The sequence below is a fragment of the Mixophyes fleayi genome, chromosome 4 (genome assembly GCF_038048845.1).
Source record: "Mixophyes fleayi isolate aMixFle1 chromosome 4, aMixFle1.hap1, whole genome shotgun sequence".
In the NCBI taxonomy this organism is placed as follows: Eukaryota; Metazoa; Chordata; class Amphibia; order Anura; family Limnodynastidae; genus Mixophyes; species Mixophyes fleayi.
The window spans coordinates 47,049,703-47,072,608 of NC_134405.1; the positions used below are offsets into that span (position 1 = coordinate 47,049,703).

The 22,906-nt window shown below is 41.6% G+C and overlaps 1 protein-coding gene across 1 annotated transcript; it reads right to left on the reverse strand.

Annotated features, from left to right (window-relative positions):
• Positions 1-1,685: 1,685 nt before the first annotated feature.
• On the reverse strand, positions 1,686-17,005 carry LOC142151338 (uncharacterized). Its single transcript, XM_075206871.1, has 3 exons — positions 16,912-17,005; positions 12,956-13,100; positions 1,686-3,967 (listed from the first exon to the last, which is right to left on the reverse strand). The coding sequence occupies exon 3, from the start codon at positions 3,764-3,766 to the stop codon at positions 3,059-3,061; it is 708 nt and encodes a 235-aa protein (XP_075062972.1). The 5' UTR covers positions 3,767-3,967; positions 12,956-13,100; positions 16,912-17,005; the 3' UTR covers positions 1,686-3,058.
• Between the last annotated feature and the right edge of the window lie 5,901 nt (positions 17,006-22,906).

Consider the following 22,906-nt stretch of genomic DNA (forward strand, 5'->3'; position numbering starts at 1 on the left):
TGAGGTCAGGTGGTGACTCTGGCAGTAGGGAAGATAATAAGCTGTTTTGGACAAGTTGAGCTTTATGCAGCGTTGGGACATCCATGTGGAGATAGCAGAAAGATACTTGGTTACACAAGATAGTACAGAATGAGAGTGGTCAGGAGAAGAGATATAGATTTGTGTGTCATCAACTAAGAGGTGGTAATGGAGGCCAAATGAGCAAATTAGTACCCCAAAAGAAGAATGTACAATGAAAAAATTAAAGGGCCAAAAACAGAGCCTTGAATGACCCGAACAGATAGTGGAAGTGGATGGGAGGATGCGCCAGAGGTAGAAACACTAAAAGAGTGGTTTGATAGGTAGGAAATAACTGCTACTTCTCATACAGGGCCAATCTCTTTCAGATTGACCTAGGGCTATATCCTAAGGGAGGGTAAACAGACATCAGGCACAGAAGGAAGTCAGTAAAGGGGATAGCACAGGAGGAGAGAACAAAGGGGTTTGGAGGAGAGGGGAGATCAGAGCGAGCGGAGGAGATTGAGACAGGGTTGGGTGGATGGCTGATAGGCTTTAAGGAACAGGTGGGTCTTAATTGCCCATTTAAAGTAGCACAAGTAACAGGATAAATGGATGGAGTGAGGGAGGTCGTTCCAGTTAAGGGGGGCAGCACGGGAGAAATGGTTTTCAGGCAGTGACATCTGTCATCCCCCAGTTCATTCCCGTTCACAATCAAATCAGACTTCATCAAGATTCTGGGAGTCTGGTTTGGTGACAAGGACGCGGCCCTGAAGTGTTGGGAGGAAAGGCTTGTGACTGAAGAATAGAAAATTGAACTATGGAGCCTCAGCGACCTCCCTACTGAAGGGAAAGCACTGGTGCTGTGCAACGCAATCCAGGTGTTATGGAGGCAGCTGCCAGTAATGTAAATGGTAATTACAGAAATTGTATTAACAGGTCCTGTTTCATCATAACCACTATTAGTATACAGAATGCTACACACTCGTATTAGGCAACATCCCATCATTGTAACATTACTATTATTAACATACATCTATACCTAAAAATAAAAATAAAAAATTCATATGCACAAAAAATTATTTGTAATAAATCTCATCCCCATCTGCAAATTAATATACGGTAACTATAATCCTGCTCTATACACTGTATATAAAGCATACTACTTTACCACATGAAGACATGTATAGATGCAATCTATTTGCATTAAACATTAATAAATGAACAATAGAAGTCACTTTCTAATGGCAAAACAAACTGTGTAGCACAAAAGCATCTTTGAGCTAACCGTTTGCCCAAATTTGTGCAAGTGTCCCTACTTTCCACCAAGTTGTATGGGTTTACACAGCAAGGCAGCAGTGTTTACAGAAGATTGCACGTGCCAAGGAAAGAAACTGTGCAGAGTGAGGGTGTTCCTTACAGTGCGGAGTAAGCACACCAGTGCACACTGTATGGAGTTCCATTTTGCGGTCACAAGATAAATGAAATGCGGCACACTCTTTGGGGCGTTCCTTGCTACGTGAAAGGTGCACAGGGCTATTTCCAGTCTGCCAAATGACTGGAGTTTTGCAGCAGCTCAGAGTTGCAAGAGATTAGGTCTTGTCCTATACGTTAAATGTGATACATTTGAGGCCTCCATGTTGAACTCCAAGCAATGTAATAAGGTTTATAGGAAAAAAAAAGCCATATGAAGTATAATTATCTTTTATCTACAAGATGCCACAATGAATTTGACAAATAGCAAAATAAAGTAAAATATGTACATAAGCAATAAAATTACATAACTAGAGTTTCCATAATTACAACCCACAAAATAACATAAATAAAAGAAAGAGAGCCTTGCTTGTGAGAGCTTACATTCTAAGGCGGAGGGGCCGACACAGAGGGTGAAAACTGACTGGGAGAGCAGAGGTGGAGGTTACAAAGGCAGTAGAGTTAAAAGGGCCGATAGGCTTAGATGAAAACATGAACTTTTAGAGTATAATTGTAGCCTTGCAGACTAGTGTAATTGGATGTGGGAGTGGTTTCAAGAGGTTTGGATCAGTGCGGGTGAAAAGATGGAGGCAGGAATATGAAAAAGTAATTCGTTGGAAAGCAAGGCAAAGTGTTGGCCAATGACAGAGCAGAATGGGCAGGAGGGTGCGTGGAAAGGAGGGGGAGAGGAGTTGTTTAGGGCTTCATGGGTGAACTTGTTTATAGGACAGGTGGCCAGTGTATCAACTGGCAGCTTAGGAACTGGGGAGAGAGGGTTACAGAACGAGATTGGATGAGTGTTGCTTCCAGGGAAAAACAGGGTATGATTTTGGAGATATTGTGAGGGTGGAATAGGCAGGATTGGGAGATGGACTGAATGTAGTGGATGAAGGAGAGAGCAGAGGAAAGCAGACAGGCAACAGACTTTAAATACAGAGGAGAGGGTAGAATTGTCATTGGAAATGGCCTTGGATGGGGAGCAGACAATGATTTATATTTTAGACATGTTCAATTTAAGACATGGCTGGGACATACAGGAGATGGATAATAGGCAACTGGAGACGAGAGAAGGGAAGGGGAAATGTCAGGGGATGGGATAAATTTGGTTGTCATCAGCATAGAAATGGTTTCATTTGAGATGAGGTAATGAAAGCTAGATTAAAGAGGGTCAATTAGGGAGGAGAGGATAGTGGTGAGAAGGTTGTCCTTATTAGTAATCCCTCTCATTTAATAGGTTTCCAGAGTGAATCTAATGCACTTAGTACATTACCTCTACTCTGTGTATGTCACTGGTACACTTTAATTAGTTTAAAGAACCTATTAACGATCTTCATTAGTAGCTTAGTAAGCCACATGCCCTCCTTAGGACTCCTGTCATTTTTTTGTTGGCTTCCAGAAGTTCTTGCCTACAGGGACACTGTCCCAGGGGGAAAATGCCCAAAGGCTCATTGCCAGTCCATCTAGTTTAAAAAGGCTTTGATTTTTTACATAGAACATTTACCACATTCAATAAATGAAAATTGATTCTCTCCTTTGTGAAAACTGATTAAAATGGATTAAAAAAGTTAACTTGCTTATGAAATGCATCCTATTCAGAGCCAAGTGACTTGTTTGTGTGAATTCTCTGGTGAGTAAGAAGGGATACCTTTTGTGTAAAGCATTTGTTACATTCGGAACATATAAAGGGTTTCTCTCCTGTATGAATTCTCTGATGTTTAACAAGATCTGAGCTTTGGATAGCAGAATAATCACATTCAGAACATGAAAACGGTTTCACTCCGGTGTGAATCTTCAGGTGTACAATAAGATTGGACTTTTGCATAAAACACTTGCTACATTCAGAGCACTTAAATGGTTTCTCTCCTGTGTGACTCCTCTGATGCCTAACAAGATGTATATCAGTATTAAAACACTTGCTACATTCAGAACAAGAAAAGGGCTTCACTCCTGTGTGAATCCTCTGGTGTCTAGCAAGGTGTGGCTTCTGTGTAAAACACTTGTCACATTCTGAACATGCAAATGGTTTTTCTCCCGTGTGAGTCCTCTGGTGTTTGATTAATTCTGAATCGGACCTAAAACATTTACTACATATAGAGCATAAAAATGTTTGTTCACCTGTGTGAATCCTCTGGTGTAGGATTAATTGTGAATTGGACCTAAAACATTTGCTACACTCAGAACATGAAAATGGCTTTTCGCCTGTGTGCCTCCTCTGGTGTATGATCAGCTGTGACTTAAATGTAAACTTTTTATCACACTCAGAGCATAGATATGGCCTCTCTCCTGAGAGACTCATTGTGTGTTTAATGAGCAACAGGCTGTAGAAGGCTTCTCCTGTTCAGAAAATTAAAATAGCTTGTGTGAATCCTCAATCCTTTATAAGAGCTGACTTCTGTAGTCAATATGACTTGTGGGTGAACACTCAGATATTCAGAAAGACTGTCCCTTTAATGGTGTCCTCTTCTATTGCTAGAGAGAAGTCTGCTCATTAACCCACCTGTTAAAACAAAATATATATATTTTTATACAATAATTATACAAATGTAATTACAGCTCATTTGAAAACAAGAATGTAAGATAGAATGAACTGTCTCTAAATATGAAATTTTGATTAAATCATCTGTCGAGTACATTCTGACTTGAGACAGATATAGTAACAAGGAAAGAACAGAACAAAAAGGTGCCTAATGGTTCTTTTCAATAGATAAACAAAAAAGTCACCAATATCCCAAAATGTGCTCAAAAATAAAATGGGAATTATCCTCATACCAATGAGCACAACATGAATCAGCCTCATCTGTGTATCTCTGGATCAAAAGTTAAATTTTCAAATAAAAGAAGGAAAAAAAATTGTGTAATATGTTCTGGATAAATGTATTCATAAGATACAAGTAATAGATGTACAATGGATAAAATGAAATCCTGCTTATCTGATGATTTACTGGTTCAATATACAGGGTACTCCTCCCTTATCTAAAAGCATTTCCAAATAGCAGCTGAACCAGCATTCAGGTAGCAGAACCAGAGCTGGATTAAGGCTTCGGGGGGCCCGGGGCACTTAAGACAGGGGGGCCCCTAAAATCTAAAATTAAGGGCATAGGGACACATCCTGCATTACATCACCTACAGCCCACAGTATGACACTTACAGCTCTCCCAGAGGGCTCGCTTAGGTTGTCTGCATAAGAAAAATCATTGCTTCCACAAACTAAAATACTGTACATTAAAACAATCACCAAAGCACCACATTAAAATGGGTATTGACACCACACATTAAAACTAGCAATGATATCACACATTAAAAATACCATTGATAACGTACACTAAAACTAGCAATGATACCGCACGCTAAAACTAGCAATGATACCGCACTTTTAAAATAAAATTTACAATGCACATTAAAACTAGCAATGATACCGCAAATTAAAATACCATTGATAATGCATCATTGGGCATGGCCAGGCCACCCTCCTACAGACAAAAAAAACCTGCATTGTTGTGTACACCATTGAACGGTCACCAAAAATTGGGATTGTCCCACTAGAATCACAACATTTCACAGACGTTGCTGCTCTCTCCTACCTGTTCTTCTCACTTTCACCACCTGTGCTGCAGGTTTCTTTAGTGGCTTATCTAGATCCTGGAATGTTAGGGGCCCTATTTGGAAATAAAAATGGGTACATTTAGAAAATGACAGCCACCCCGGCGTTAAATCAGTACCACCCATGATTAATAATTAGGCCTTCCTCCAGCCCCAACATTAAAATAATAGTATTCACATTTAATAAATAAACCTATTTCCCTCCCTACAAACAGCCCCAGCAATAAATTAATAGTATTTACATTTCAGAAATATACCTATTTCCCGCAACCGTCACTGCCATTAAATAATTCATAGGCACATTTAATAAAGGGACCTCATTCTCCCCAAACTCACCCCCACATTCAGTAGCGCCCAAACCACCCCATCCTAAATTAATTAATTGTCCCCACTATTGTGCCTCTCTCCCCCCCCTTTTTCCTCATGCTGTGTCTCTCACCCTTTTTTCTTATACTGTGCCTTTCTCTCCCCTTTTTTCTCATGCTGTGCCTCTCACCCTTTTTCCTTACTGTGCCTCCCTTCTCCCCCTTTTTTCTTACTGTGCCTCTCTTCTCCCCCTTTTTTCCTTACTGTGCCTCTTCTCCCCCTTTTTTCCTTACTGTGCCTCTTCTCCCCCTTTTTTCCTTACTGTGTCTCTCTTCTCCCCCTTTTTTCTTACTGTGCCTCTCTTCTTCCCCTTTTTCCTCCATAGTGTGCCTCTCTTCTCCCCCTTTTTCCTCCATAGTGTGCCTCTCTTCTCCACCTTTTTCCTTATTGTGCCTCTCTTCTCCCCCTTTTTCCTCAGTAGTGTGCCTCTCTTCTCCACCTTTTTCCTTACTGTGCATCTGTTCTCCCCCTTTTTCCTCCATAGTGTGCCTCTCTTCTCCACCTTTTTCCTTACTGTGCCTCTGTTCTCCCCCTTTTTCCTCAGTAGTGTGCCTCTCTTCTCCACCTTTTTCCTTACTGTGCCTCTGTTCTCCCCCTTTTTCCTCAGTAGTGTGCCTCTGTTCTCCCCCTTTTTCCTCCATAGTGTGCCTCTCTTCTCCACCTTTTTCCTTACTGTGCCTCTGTTCTCCCCCCTTTTTCCTCAGTAGTGTGCCTCTGTTCTCCCCCTTTTTCCTCCATAGTGTGCCTCTCTTCTCCACCTTTTTCCTTACTGTGCCTCTGTTCTCCCCCTTTTTCCTCAGTAGTGTGCCTCTCTTCTCCACCTTTTTCCTTACTGTGCCTCTGTTCTCCCCCTTTTTCCTCCATAGTGTGCCTCTCTTCTCCACCTTTTTCCTTACTGTGCCTCTGTTCTCCCCCTTTTCCTCCATAGTGTGCCTCTCTTCTCCACCTTTTTTCCTTACTGTGCCTCTCTTCTCCCCCTTTTTCCTCCATACTGTGCCTTTCTGCGTTATTCCCTTTTCTTTTTTTTACTTACCTTTCTTTTAGCTTCTTTCTTCTCTTCTGTCTTCTTGGTCCTCTCCGCGCTGCTCCTCACTGAATGACAGGCGTGCCTTGATGACATCACGCCTGTCATTCAGTGTTAACAGTGCAGAGAGGAGGGAGGAGGAGGGACGCCGGCGCAGTGATCAGGTGAGTACATATATATTTTTTTTATTATTTTTTTGCTTCCCTGCTCCCCCCACCAACGAAGGGAGCCCTGAACCTGGCCGCCCGCCGCCGCCGCCGCTATTAAAAAAAAAATAAAAAAAATCATCAGAGGTTATGCGCGCAGCGGCGGGGGGCCCTCGGAGAGAGGGGGGCCCGGGGCACATGCCCCCTGTGCCCCCCCCCCCCTTAATCCGGCTATGAGCAGAACAAAGAAACAAAACATTTCGTCCAGCCGTTCATGAGCCACTCGGACTCCCTCAGGGGGTATATATTTATATTAAATATATATCTTGCATACAAGTTTGGTGCCTCTAAATATGTACCAGGACTTGTCTTCTCCCAGCCGAGTGACCCAATATATGATATAGCATGCCATTATGTTGATTTAAATATTGGTGCCTTCATTGATGTTTGAAAGAAGTGTGTGCGAGATAGATAGATTATATATATATATATATATATATATATATATATATATATATATATATATATATATATATATATATATATATATATATATATATATATACACATATATTATAGTATCATGTTAGGTGATACTAGTTCATTATATTGCAATTTTAGCATTATAGGAGTATGTAATAATAATTATATGTTTAGATTATAAACAAGTTTTTTTTTATTTTGGATATTTTTGTGCCATGTTAGATAATATTCCCAATTACCAGTACAGCAATATGCACTGCTTGACCATTTTTTTTTGGGTTTACTTACTTTTTTATATCCATACATTAACCTCAGTGAATTTAGTTTAGACAGCAGCAGTGCAATCATTGATTATTTTGTACAAGTAGCATGACGTATATTTATATATTTTACTTACATACACTAGCAAATATGACAGTCATTGACTGTATATTTTTGTGTGTTGTCACATTACAAATCACATGCAGTCCCAGGAACTCTATCCTCCCAAAGCAAATCTGATACTTAACATAATACACATTGTCCACATTTGTAAAAAACATCTGTCTAATATAATATTTGTATAATTGCTGCTTTCTGAAATCCCCACTCCAATTATACACTACGAACCATACACTGGTAACTAGCTCTACCAATCATCTCACCCTAGTTATCAGGCGACACACTGGGGAGCTGGCATTTTCTCCCCATACCTCATCATTCCACAGTCATTCTGCTCAGTGTGAGGTGCACAGAGGAAACAGTCCTAGGGGGTAAATGTATCAAGCTGAGAGATTTCCAGCAGGTTTGAAAAAACAATCAGAATCTAGCTATCATTTATTTAGTACATTCTACAAAATGACAGCTAGAATCTGATTGGTTGCTATAGGCAACATCTCCACTTTTCAAACCCGTCCGAAAACTCTCAGCTCGATACATTTACCTCCTGGAGTGTTGGTGGACAGAATTCGTCACAGAATCACTATCTTGAGCTATCAGTTATATGGGAGTTTTATAAATGACAAGCAGGTAGCTTTTTCAATGTGCTAAATAGAGTATGTAACCAAAACATTTTCTTGATGTGAATTATTAGAATAAGATATATAAACAAAAATGTATTACATATTCATCATCTTTATATGACCTCACAGAATCTGCAGTCACACAATCAACAAAAAATAAACAAACAAAAAAATACAGGTAAGGAAGGGTAAGCATCTTGAATTGTATTCTGGAGTGAGAGGTGATCTAATGGAGGGTCTTGCAGTGAGGTGGAAGAGAAACATTGTGGAAAGAAGATTAGGTGAGATGCCGCATTCAGCAGAGATTTCAGGGGGCACAGACATCTGTCAGGCAACCAGAGAGAAGATTACAATAATCAAAGGCAGGAGATAAGAGACTGGATGATGGTTTTGGTGAGGAAAGAGTGAATCTTGGCAATGTTGCGAAGGAGGTGACAGGAATGTGCAAGGGACTGGATGTGGGGAATGAAATTGAGCATGGAGTCAGTTATGACCTTAGTTACATTTCAGTGTTTCCTGTGTATTTTGTATAGAATCTTAAAACATTTCTACCGTTGAGTGGGACATTTGATACAGCTGAGAGTATTACTAGGGAAAAGAATGACATTTTCAGTGAAGAGCGAAGGCAGTGAGGAGCCTGAAGATAGAAGACCAAGGAGAACACAGAAGACAGAAGAAAAGGGAAGAAAGAATGGTAGGTAAAAGGTAAGACAAGGGGACACTGTGATATGGTGAAGGGGCCTAAATACTACTTACGTTATTTTGACTCAACTACTTAAAAAACGAGACTACCCGGTAATTATCTTGGCTTAGGGGTGCCTTGGACAAATTATGGAGACCCTAAGGGTGCCTCGAACTTAGAAAGTTTGGGATCAACTGTCTTAATTATTTCATAAATGATATCATCTATCAGACTTGATATGGTATCATCACCCTCGCCTAGCAATCAGCTCAATTCCTTCCCAGCACCCTCTCTTCAGTTGATCCCACAAATGAAGAGGAAGTTTCTACTCTCTTCTTAGCTTCCTACTCTACTCCTGTCCCCATGATCCCATACCCTCACAAATTAGAGGTGGAATGAGCTCAAAAGACAAGGACCTACTAACTAAAATCTGTAATCTCTCTCTCTACTGGAATCTTTCCATCACTATTCAAGCATGCAGGGATTACGCCTATTCTAAAAAAACAAAATTCTGACCCAAACTTTCTCTCTCATTACCGCCCCATCTCTCAGCTCCCATGCTCCTCCAACCTTCTCGAGAGAATTGCCTACATAATCTGATCACAGCTAAAACTAAAGGCGATTACTCTCTTCTAATTCTCCAGGATCTCTCTCTCCTCCTACAGATGCTACAATCCCTAGGTCTTCAAGGCACTGTCCTATCCTGGTTCTCATCCTACATATCTAATTGTTTTTCAGTGTTAGTTTCTCTGGAACAACCTTCACTCTGCTTCCTTTATCAGTTGGAGTACCACAAGGCTCAGACTAGGTCCTATTCTCTATCTACACCGCTTCTCTTGGAAAACCAATAAGTTCCTTTGGATTTCAGTATCATCTCAATGTGGATGATACACAAATCTATCCTCTCCTGATCTCTCACTATCTGTGTTGTCTCGCGTTACAGACTGTTTTTCTGCCATTTCATCTTGGTTGTCCTCTCGCCAACTCAAACTCAACCTTTCAAAAACAGAATTAATAATATTCCCACCCAATAATAGAAGCTTCCTGCCTGACATTTCCGTTGATAACTTGACCATAAATCCCACCCTGCAAGCTCGTTGCTTAGGTGTAATCCTTGACTCACAACTATCCTTTGTTCTCCACATCAACTCTATATATACATATTATGTTACATACATAAAAATAACATTTCCAGAATACGCACATATCTCACACAAGACACTGCAAAAACTTTAATTCATGCACTCATTATCTCCTGCATCGACTATTGTAAATCCCTCCTTACTGGTCTTCCCAAAATCAGACTTGAGCCCCTACAATCTATTTTGCATGCAGCAGCTAGATTGATTTTCCTTGCAAATCGCTTTTCGTCTGCTGAGTCACTCCGTCAGTCTCTACATTGGTTACATGTTTTTCAATGAATCCAATATAAAATTATTTTACTAACATACACGGGCAACAACAAAATTGTACCGACATACATCTCCTCCGGTGGTAGTCACTTTAACGGTGCTGATAACACCGACAGTGACTACCACAAAGTGACCAAAATGAAAATGACTTCCCCAACTTAGAAGAAAGGAGGACTGACCTTAAGAATGACAGAACAAGTGCCCGGCAGTGTGGTAAGAAATCACGATCCCCAGTAACAACGGCATGTTGTCAGTACGGTATTTTCAATAGCGACTTATCTCACTCATCCCACCTAACTATTAGACTTAAGCCTAAGTCTAATAGGTGGGATGAGAAGCAGCATTGCCGCTTTCAAAATAGTGAGATAAGTCGCTATTGAAAATACCGTACTGACAACATGCTGTTGTTACTGGGGATCGTGATTTCTTACCACACTGCCGGGCACTTGTTCTGTCATTCTTAAGGTCAGTCCTCCTTTCTTCTAAGTTGGGGAAGTCATTTTCGTTTTGGTCACTTTGTGGTAGTCACTGTCGGTGACACCACCACCTAAATTTCATACCCCACCCATCTCCTCAGTTGTCTCAAAATATCTCCCAACTCGACACTTCCATTCTGCGTCCCTCTTCCACTCTCATCACTTTCTCCCATTCTCGGTTGCAGGACTTTTTTAGGGCTGCACCCACATTATGGAATTCACTCCCTCACACAATAAGACTTTCCTCTAGTCTTCAAATGGGTTCTCAGAAAACCCACCTTTTCAGACACGCTTATAGTATTCCTCTACCATCCTGTTAATCTCCCTAGGTTACCCTATTACCACCCTCTACACCAGTAATTCGCTAACCAGTAGATAACTAGCTGATAGCTGGCAGAGCATGCTGGGAATTGTAGTTTCACAAGACCTGGAGTATCACAGGTTAGCCATCACTGCTCTACATAGCTAACACAATGCAACAACCCTCTGACAAACATAGTTGTGTGACTGAGCATACAGCCACTAAATACCTTGTGACCTTTGCAGTCTAGCTGGACAAATACTCAAATGTTTATGATGATAATGTACCCTGCCCCTCCTCATATTCTGCCATATTACAGTACACGAGTCATACTCTCTGCAGTCACCCTCTCAAACGTACACTGTCTGTCACCGTGTATTTTATAGCTGCAGAGAGTATGAAGATGACGACAGTAGCAGGGTAAGATCCTACTGGAGGATGCACTAAGACGGTTCAGGTCCCGGACCTATAGCCAAGTGGAGAAATTTAGGGATCAAAAGTAAGTTTTTGAAGGTGGAAGAAAAAGGGGGCAAGTATTCAATTTAGAGGTTTCTAAGGGAAAGGGACAGAATGTAAGAGGCAGATGGACTAATTACAAAAAAGGCTGAATGCTTGCAGATCCACTCCAGGGGGTAATATTTACTAAATTGTGGGTTTGAAAGAGTGGAGATGTTGCCTATAGCAACCAATCATTTTGTAGTTATCATTTATTTAGTACATTCTACAAAATGACAGCTAGAATCCGATTGGTTGCTATAGGCAACATCTCCACTTTTTCAAACCCGCATTTTAGTAAATATACCACCAGGACCGTTACAGCTTTACTCAGTGAAGTTTGATGGAACCTGTGAAAGTGTCAGATGGGCTCAGGAACATCACTGCACTGCATCCAGAGAACTATAAATACAGCTGCGTTTGTGTGGTAAGTAGTGGGGTGATATTTCTCCTCCGGTCTGCTACTCGCACAGGTTACTTCAAACTTTACTAAGGAATTAGATATCAGGCTTTTTCCATTTTAACTAAAAATATCAGGAAAGCTCTCAGTGGCGGATCGGAATCCTATTTTTAATTTGTTTTATTGCTTGATGATTCACAGGAAATGTTCTGTGTAATTTATTACTAAATCGTATCTTAAAAATTTCACAATCCAACCATCTCCTCCCACCATATGGATCAATATTTTACACTCCCCCAGATCCAGTTATCCTGGCACTAATGCAGTTATACATTATGACAAGATTACAGTACCAAAGTTGCTTAAGATTCTTACACTTGCCCATTTTCCGTGCTTCCAACACATTAACTTTGGGGCAGCATGGTGGCTAAGTGGTTAGCACTTCTGCCTCACAGCGCTAGGGTCATGAGTTCAATTCCCGACCATGTCCTTATCTGTGTGGAGTTTTTATGTTCTCCCCGTGTTTGCGTGGGTTTCCTCCGGGTGCTCTGGTTTCCTCCCACACTCCAAAAACATACTGGTAGGTTAATTGGCTGCTATCAAAATTGACCCTAGCCCTCTCTCTGTCATTTGTGTATGTATGTTAGGTAATTTAGACTGTAAGCTCCAATGGGGCAGGGACTGATGTGAATGAGTTCTCTGTACAGCGCTGCAGAATCAGTGGCGCTATATAAATAAATGGTGATGATGATAGATAGCTCCCTATGTACCCAGTGAGTGTACTCATCTACCATCCAAGAACTCTACTGGTCTCTGCGTCGATGCTCGCTGAAAACAGGTTGCATCTGGGCTGGACCACTGCCTTACTGGCAGAAGGAGGACAATTTTTCAGAGATTTTTCAGAATACCTCTGGCTCAGCTACTGCAGGGATTGATTTGTTGAGCATATTATACTATATTGCTTTCCTGTTATGATTTGTGACTGTATTACTGTGCAATTAATCCATTATTCAGGAAATGCAATAGCTCTTATGGTGAACTGTCAAAAATAAACATAGTATATTTTGTTCAAGTATTTGAACAGGTGTGAAATACTTACCCACATTAGGAGTACTGGGAGTAAGACTGGAGCACGGTTATAGCGGAGAGACGTCTCCGGGTACACTCTTAGCTGGATAGCACAGGTCAGGTAGATAGCTTAGGTTAGCCCCAATATAGTGTGACACTTGTGAACACAGGAGGATCTGTAGAAAAGTAGGCACATGAAATCACAAAATGATCATTGCACAGAACTCTTGAATGTTTATAAACAAGCCATAATATTTAGAAACATAAAAACCACAGAAATATAGAAGACAATTGTCCACCTAGCCTGCCCATTTTACTTTTTAATGGTGAAATCTCTGTCATGCATGCCAACACCTGGAATGTACGGGAGGATTTTCCTCCCAGACTCCAGAGACTGTTATCCTCTCAGACAGCAGGAGAAGCGGGCAGGAATGAGGACGTGACAATGCAATTTGCCAAATGTCAGCCTGCTTACTGCTAAGTGATGGTGCAAAACATGTCATTACACAGCTGTGGAGGGTTGTAGTGACATCATCACCCATCAGTGGGCAGGGTATGGTGCAGTGGTGGACTAGTTGGTCAGACAGCACATCTAAGTAAACACCCACTTAAACTGTGGAAACACCCCATGTAAGAGCAATCTGCAACTAATTTTGGTGGCTGGCAGATGCTGTAGAAAATTGGTTTGGTGGAAACAGCAAAAAAGTGAAACCAAAAACCACCCCATTTATTAATTTAGAATGATGCTTCTTCCCCCCGATTTATAGTTCAAATTAATCATAAGAATAAGGGAAGATAAGGTTGATGTTTATATTATAGATGTCTATTTTGGGCGTTTAAAATTGTTTACTAAATAGGTACAAATGTGTAAATGCCATTCACTACCCCATGAGTGCATTTAAATATTCCCATCCCACAAAGTCTAACCTCATGCAGCCTATGAAATATAAATAATTAACTGTCCGATCCAAGTGATGTAATCCAACGTAGAAAATAGATTTATTATTACTACAATTTAATCTTAGCCAAATGTGGGCACAGCACTGCTAGTATCTGCATAATGCTTCAATTCAGAGCCCTCTGCTCCCAACAGCAGTGCCTGATAATTTACAGGAATACAATAAAGGGATGTAACTCACAGTAGTGATATCATACACGGATAAAGAACTGACAGAAGTGACAGTTAAGCTGGGTACACACTACAGAATTTTCCACCACCTTTTTATGTTGATCGATTTTACATGCGATCAATGGTCCGATTGCTCGGTCCATGGACTGCATACACATTAGCCTTGTTTAGGACGATAAAGGGAAGAGCGCACGTCCCTTTAGCGACTTTTTACAGCCATGTTGTCGTGAGCAATGATTGCAATTTCGTTGTGGATCGGTCAGAGGTTTATATACACTACACAGCGGAAACGAGATTGGAACGAAAATATTTAACGGTACGACCAACCAAATGAGCCGACAATAGTCCATTTGGGCAGAGTTTCGACCAACGTGTCACTGCACACACTGACCCGACTTTTGAACGAGCGGTCGTATGTCGGCTGGTTGAGCCGTTTATTGGACAAAAACCCTGTAGTGTGTACCTAGCTTTATAAATGTAACCTCATAAATACAGAAAAGTCTAGAACAAATAGGAAGAGAGAGGTCTGCAATTGGAGGCACTATTAGGTAGTGTGAAAAATCTTAATCTTTACTATTTATAATGTCTAAAATAATTCTGATAGTCAGATTTTTTTGTTTACGTTTTTTCCCTCCCAAGCAAAATAAAAGCATGTAAACTTCAATGAAAACTTAAATGAGGGGGGGTGGGGTTGAATACTCCCCATATAGAAATCTTATAATCATCATCAGTGCAAATTCTTACTCCATCCGAGAATCTTATACCATACAGTCAATTATCTATGATGCACTAATATGCTCCTCTAGATTATATTATTATTATCGTTTATTTGTAGGGCGCCACAAGATTTCTGCAGCGCCGCACACAGTACAAACAGTAGACTATACAGTAGACTATACAGGGTAGAACAGTACAGAACAATAAACACACAGTACCAGTACTTCAGAAACTCCGGGAGGGCAGATACAGTAAAGACGGAGCAGAAAAACAGGTATGGAGACTGGAGGGAAGAAGGCCCTGCTCATTCGAGCTTACATCCTAAGGGAGGGTAAAAAAAAGTCAGGCACAAAAGGGGGCCAGTGAATCAAAGGGAGAGAGAAGAGGGGTCAAGGGAGGATGAGCAGAAGAGATGAGAGGTTAAATGGATGGTTGGTAGGCCTTAAGGAACAGGTGAGTTTTAAGTGCCCGTTTGAAGGAGCACAGATTGGGAGAGAGACGGATGGAGCGAGGGAGGTCGTTCCAGTGAAGGGGGGCAGCACGGGAGAAGTCTTGGATTCGAGAGTGGGAAGAGGTGATCAGTGTGGAGGAGAGGCAGCGATCATTGGCGGAGCGCAGGGAGTGGGCAGGAGTGTGAATGGAGAGGATGTTAAAGATATAAGGGGCAGTGGACTGAGAGAGAGCCATGTAAGTGGTGGTAAGGAGTTTAAAAAGGATTCTGTTGGGGAAGGGGAGCCAGTGTAAGGCGAGACAGAGTGGAGAGGCGGAGGAGGAGCGGCGTGAGAGGAAGATGAGTCTTGCAGCCGCATTGAGTATAGAGCGGAGGGGGGCAAGGTGGGAGTGGGGGAGGCCAGTAAGGAGAAGCTTGCAGTAATCGAGGCGGGAGATGATAGATCTCTCTCTCTCTCTCATATATATATATATATATATATATATATATATATATATATATATATATATATATATATATAGCTATATGAAACTATCAGGTGACAGTCCCCCTACTGCAAACGGCTATATGACCCCATCACTACCCATGTGACCCCGGTGACTGTATGACCCCATCCCTAACCGCGTGACCCAGTGACCGTATGACCCCCATCCCTAACCGTGTGACCCAGTGACCGTATGACCCCATCCCTAACAGTGTGACCCGGTGACTGTATGACCCCATCCCTAACAGTGTGACCCGGTGACTGTATGACCCCATCCCTAACCTTGTGACCCAGTGACTGTATGACCCCATCCCTAACAGTGTGACCCGGTGACTGTATGACCCCATCAGTAACCGTTTTACCCGGTGACTGTATGACCCCACCCCTTACCATGTGACCCAGTGACTGTATGACCCCATCCCTACCCATGTGACCCAGTGACTGTATGACCCCACCCCTACCCATGTGACCCAGTGACTGTATGACTCCACCCCTAACCATGTGACCCAGTGACTGTATGACCCCACCCCTAATCATGTGACCCGGTGACTGTATGACCCCATCCCTAACCAACCATGTGACCCAGTGACTGTATGACCCCATCCCTAACCGTGTGACCCGGTGACTGTATGACCCCATCCTAACCGTGTGACCCGGTGACTGTATGACCCCATCCTAACCGTGTGACCCAGTGACTGTATGACCCCATCCTAACCGTGTGACCCGGTGACTGTATGACCCCATCCTAACCGTGTGACCCGGTGACTGTATGACCCCATCCTAACCGTGTGACCCAGTGACTGTATGACTTGGGGAGAGCACTGATAGATGTGAATATAGTAATAGTAAGAACACAGTGCAGGAATATAGCTGTGCAGACAATAATATCAGTCTGTGTGTGACACAGTCACTTGTTCTGCTGTGTACAGGAGCCCTCAGCTGTGATCACCATCCAGCGTCTCTGCTGCTTTCTCTGCCCCTCTGCACTCTCTCTCTTCCCCGTTATCTTGTGTATAAGTTCCTGGTCAGTGCTCCCCCCTCCTCCTACACATCACATCCACTGCAAACACTATAGACCAAACTACTTCCTAACACAGCCCCCAGATGTGCACTGCTGACAATCAGGGGCCCCATAACCAGATGATGGGGCCACATATACACACGGTGCTGTATAACCAGACACAACACTCCCCTCAATATAATTACCGTCTTGTCCGTGGCCGAGAGAGTGACCGGGAGACCACGTAACGGGAGAGGGGACTGGACGGGGACATGTAATGGGGGAGGGGGAATGGGCGGGGACACGCAATGGGGGAGGGGGTAAATAGGCGGGGACACGGGGGAAACAAGTGACGGGCGAGGGGATTGTACTTTAGGATCTCAGATATGGGATCCTGGCGTCATCGGGTCACATGACTATTGAAGTCACATGGTATAGCGGTTTGTCGCGGCTGCTGTACAGCTGAGAGTAACAGCGTAGAAGTAGATTGTGTGAGGACGGGGTATGAGGACAATATGCTTAATCCTGGCCATCCACTAACATTATCCTCACATGTCACTTCCCCCAGCTCACCTGCTTATTTGTCATATTCTACCCCCTCTCTACACCCCATCTAGTCTATTATCTGCCTCTCTTCTGCATCTGCACCACATGCCTTTTCTGCTAATCCTACAGCTCACCACCCTCTCTCACATGCTCCCCCACCCCCTTCCAGGGGCAAACGCAGGATTTGAAAGGGGAGTTTTCGCCCCCCCCCCAAAAAAAAAAAATAGAGCGAGAGAGAGCTGCGCAGCTCCATTTCGGCGAGTCTGAATTCTACAGCAGCCTCGGCGCTGTCAAGAAGCATCCGCGGCAGTGCTGTATTATACTACAATACAGCACTGCCGCAGTCGCTTCTTTGACAGCGCCGAGGCTGCTGTACAGTACCGTTGGTTCGGGGAGGGGTTGCTGAAGAACCAGACACCCTCCCTGCGTGCGCCATTACCTTCTGCCCATCTTCTAGGTTTCTCCCTCACATGGCCCCTCCTAGGCACCCACCTGCTTGTCACATACATGTTACCCTCCAGGCCAGTACTCTGCTTTCCACCCACTAACATACCCTGCTCCTGCCCACCAGCTTATACTTCAGTATATTCCCCTGACCACAGTTCTCACCAGCTTTGTCACATGCCCCTTTCTCAGTTGCATTTGTCATTTCATTACTGTGCCTGAATCATTTATTAAAGCCAAGTAGTGTCAAGGGGCCTGATGCATTAAGGATTAAAACAGTCAGTATTTAACTTATGTGCAAAACAGAAAACTAGTTTGCACCCCTTGCATTGTAACATGGTTTTGTCCAGGAGACTGAAGTAAGATACCTATTCATTTAATATCCTTAATGAATCAGGCCCAAGATTTGTAATATTCTTTCTTAAAATTCTATTGCGTAATGTTAAGGCAATTCTTGTCCTTGAAACCAACTACCTTGGCGTGGCAGGATGGCTTAAACATACATTTGCAAATGTGTGCAACAAAGACTTTTGCATTTTTATCTACAGTAGAAATGGCAGATCTGTTGCTGGCTATAGCAGTGTGCTGGGGGAAAAAATGTTGTGTGTATGTTCCTTGCAGGATAACCCCACCCTTTCAGCACCTGTTATGGCCTATAAATTGATTTGAGCAGCTTCCACTTTTGTATTTGTCTGAGAGGCATGTTGGTGTCAGTAGCTGAGGGGGAGTGCTGACATTGGATTGCTATTTGGAGGCTTCTGGGGTACCTCTTTGGTAAGTTAGCTCTCAATTTAAAAACACATATGTATGGCCCAAATATAGGGACTCTCATTGTTTAGAGTAGGACCATCCTATATGCAAAAGCGCCTTGGCGTGGCAGGATGGCTTAAACATACATTTGCAAATGTGTGCAACAAAGACTTTTGCATTTTTATCTACAGTAGAAATGGCAGATCTGTTGCTGGCTATAGCAGTGTGCTGGGGGAAAAAATGTTGTGTGTATGTTCCTTGCAGGATAACCCCACCCTTTCAGCACCTGTTATGGCCTATAAATTGATTTGAGCAGCTTCCACTTTTGTATTTACCTTCAGGTTTTACCTTCTCGCCGTCACTGCAGCTCGCAGGATAGAGCAATGTAGTTAGTATCTTCGGTGCGCACCTTCTAAGAGTCCGGACAAGATACAAGTATCAAAAAGAAAAGTTCCACTTGTTAACAGGTTTCTCACATCAATTGTACAATCCAAGTAGTTCGAGCAGCATGGGTAGAGCGACGCGTTTGTCTGAACCACAGACTTTTTCAAGCAAAGATTTGCAGTGACGGCGGGAAGGTAAAACCTTTTATTATTCCTTGGCCCATTGATAAATGCTGGGAGCAAGATCGGATGTTCTAATTCCCGGAGGTTTGCTGATTCCAACTCGAGTTTAGCCGCTCAGTCGGTAAGAAGATTTATGAATACTGAGTGCCCCAGCTACAGCTATATCAGCCTGTATGTGGTCTATGCTTGTGACAGCTGTACTGACGCCTGAAAGGAGTTACTCTCACTTCTCATTTCAAGTGGATAACTGTTTGACTTTGTAAACCTATTCATAGGAGTGGATCAAAATGACCTAAGAGCCATTTCTATACACACTTGTGTTCTTTTCTGACCATCGATCCGGATAGATATATATTTATATATGTGTTATCTTTTTGATGTCGACATCATATAAATTGGACATATTTATGTTATATTTTTTCCAGTTAATGGAGACCTAAGTACACATGCATTTGTCCAAATGCAATTAACTTGAACTTTTTATATGTTTTGGAAAAAAAAAATTATATATATATATTTTTTTTTTTACTATGTGTATGAAGGTGTTTTTCTTCTCTGTATAGTATATATTTTGTATGTTTATTTATACCTATTAAGATATATTTTATATGTATGTACTTATTCTTCATGCTTGCATTATTATCTCTATATATATCTTACCTATAGCCTATATTGATTCTAGGCAAACATACATATGTACGTGTTTTAAATTTTTTTAAACATTATATTCGGGAATTCTACGCAACTCTATGTTTTTCCTTTGTTATATATTTGTGGAGGTTTAACACTACCTCCTTTTGTGAGCTGCTGCGATTGATACCAAAGTTTTTTTTACTGTGTTTATATTAGGCTTAAGTGCATCCTATTTAGCACCAGAGTTTAAGTTGTTTTATACACAATTGAGGTCAAAATAAATTGAGCTGAGCCCCTTTATCCAGGGAGTCTTTTATAGACAGACCACAAAGCAAGAAAAATTCTGTTGATTATTGCAAAAAGCACTTATCATATAACATGTCCATATATTGAGTTGCTTATCACTTCTGTAAGGAAACCTTATGCCACTTGTGGTTGGAACAGTTAGAACATCTTATGATATGTCTGATCCCGCATCTTGACTGCAGGAGTAGATGTTATCACCTCCCAGACTGGTTCCTGTCACAAAAAATCTAACTTGCACATAACTGTATTTTTCCAATTAATATATCTGTGCATACTTATAAGAAATCATATATCTGAATATGTATATTTCAACACACACACACACACACACATTATTTTATAAGGAATCATAGCACACATTATTCCTTTACATTTCCCCACCTGTTTGAAATATGTTATTCCTATTCTATAGTTAAATTATTGTATAAAACAAGGTAGCAGTCAAGCTTAATAATCTAAAAAAATGCTAAATGTCATCAAGTTCCTTATTAATTCTTGTATCAGGATCTTTGAGGCTGGCATAACGTCTTGATTCTGCGAAGTTTCGCATTAGCACATGTTCAGGTAAACGTGTATAGAAGCATACAAAGCACTATATTTGATAATAGCTTAAAGCTTAATTTCTGATCATAGCTTAAGGCCTTAAGTAATAGGATAACCTTAGCAACATTTCCCTTACATCAGATGAGCCTACACCCCATAGTCCCTATTATTTATGTATGAATTAGGGCTAAAACTCCCTCCCTAACAGGAATCAAGCGAAAAGGCTAGGGCAACGTTGTTGGTGACTACTTTTCACAGTGACACAAGGCTTGTCCTCTGGTCAGAGCAAAGGTAATAACCATTCGGCACTTTGGTTGCCATACCCTGATCACGACCTTCTATAACTCTATTATCAAGGGGGGGGGGGGGTCTCTCCATATGTATCGTAAACGTAGTCATCCTCTGGTCCCCATCACTCTTAAATGTTATCCACTATATTCCTCATCCTCGCTGGAGTGAACTTCCCTTACCTACCTTTTACTTCTTTTAATTCTCAAGGTCTCTTCTTCCTTATTGTCTGATTTTTTTTTTTTTAGTTCCCTGGCATATGTTTCTGGCTAGTTTCTGTAATACCCATATTATTATTCTTATCAGCAAGTAGCCAATGCCCAATAGCACTATTACTTTCCCTATCAACGTTAATAATCCAGATATCCATCCTCCCAACCCACTGAACCAATTGGCAGGATTTAACCATGACAGCCAGTTCCCTGACCTCCAGGGTTCCTCTTTGTGGTTACTAGCAAAATCTTTTCCTCAATCTTTTTACCTCATTCAGATGGTCCTCTATAGCTGTGTCTATATCATATATCTGATTAACATAATTACAGCATGCTTCCTTTGTTATCATACACATTCCTCCTTCTTTTGCAGTGAGGTAATCTAAGACCAATCTGTGAGCCTGTACTTCTTTGGTAATCATTTGCATCTATTTTACCATTAGCCTGAACGTCTCATCATATAAATCTGGTATGTTATAAAGCAAGCTAGCCAGATCTATTATATACGAGAATTTTTTTTTTTTATACAACATCTATTTACCCAAGGTAGGTTAATTTTTTCAGTGTTGGATTTTGGGGCTGAGGGTATGTATCTCTTTATTATGTGATGGGCATTTAGGTCTACAAGGTTATAATAGTCTAGGGTCATACTGTCTATGTAGTAGGTGCTGGGCAAGATCTTTCCCATTGTACAGTTCCCGTATCCCCCATAGGGCAACCATTTATATGTTCTTTTTCCACATAAAAAAACATCATCATCATTTATATAGCACCAACATATTCCGTAGCGCTTTACAATTGGGGACAAACATAATAAACTAATAAACAAACTGAGTATAACACAAATAGGTGAGAAGGCCCTGCTCGCAAGCTTACAATCTATGTGATTGTATAAAAAATAGATATTCCCTGGGAGATAATAGTTACCTGGGACCTTTCCCATCAGAAGTCTGATTAACCTTATCAGAACTAATGTCTGGATTCAATTGATACCTAGCACAGTCTCATTTCCTCCACATTATGACTGGTTCAACCATTCAGGGTATGAACCCTGTAATTTCACCCCAAGTAGCTTTTGCCTTGACAATGAATATGGCCCTGTTTTGTTGTGATAGCAAGCATTGCACCGAATAAGGGACCCTCCTGCCTCTCTTACATTGGCCGTATGGCATTGTGTGTTTCCCAGGGGATAGTTTTTTGGCTGGATTTTTACACGTATATTCCCTTCTTTGGCATACATCTCTCTGGACTCGGACATTATCAATCGGGAATGGTTATGCAAAAATCAGTATTTTTAGCATATATCGTAGTCAGTATTGCCACAGGAAGGGTAGCATACTGTCTTGTATTTACCCTTTTGAGTTTAGTCAGATTTACTTTGGCCATTTCTGCTATGGTAAGTGGGACCGCTATCCAATTAGAGGAGGGTGTGTGCATATCCAACAATCTATTAAATTCAAAGCTTCTGCAGCTGTGTAATGCATTTGAACCAGGGCATTATCCCATGGTTCTACCAGTTCCTTATGCAATTGCCTCTCTCTCCTGCTCATATAATTTGCTTTAAAATATACTAAAGTAAAAGCCAAAGCAGCACTTATCAGTATCATTATGCAGAGGGTATATGGCTTCATGTTACTGTCTCCACAGTGATTCGAGTTTTCTTGCAATGGGAAGCGTGCACCCAGGAATCCCGACCTTGCAGTTTGACTGAAGTGGGCGTGATCGACAACACTTGAAAAGGACCGTTGTATCTTGGTTCCAGCGCTTTCCTTACGTGTCTTTTTAGGTATACCCAATCTCCAGGCCGGAGTTCGTGTGGCTGCAGCTCCAAATCTGGTTTTGGAAGGGAAGAGAAAGCTAAAGCATGCACATTAGTCAATTGGTCAGTAAGACTTTTGGTTAATTTCCATACA

Excerpts from the sequence above, each read along its gene's own strand:
- LOC142151338 (XM_075206871.1), bottom strand. The coding sequence starts at position 3,766 with ATGAGTCTCTCAGGAGAGAGGCCATATCTATGCTCTGAGTGTGATAAA.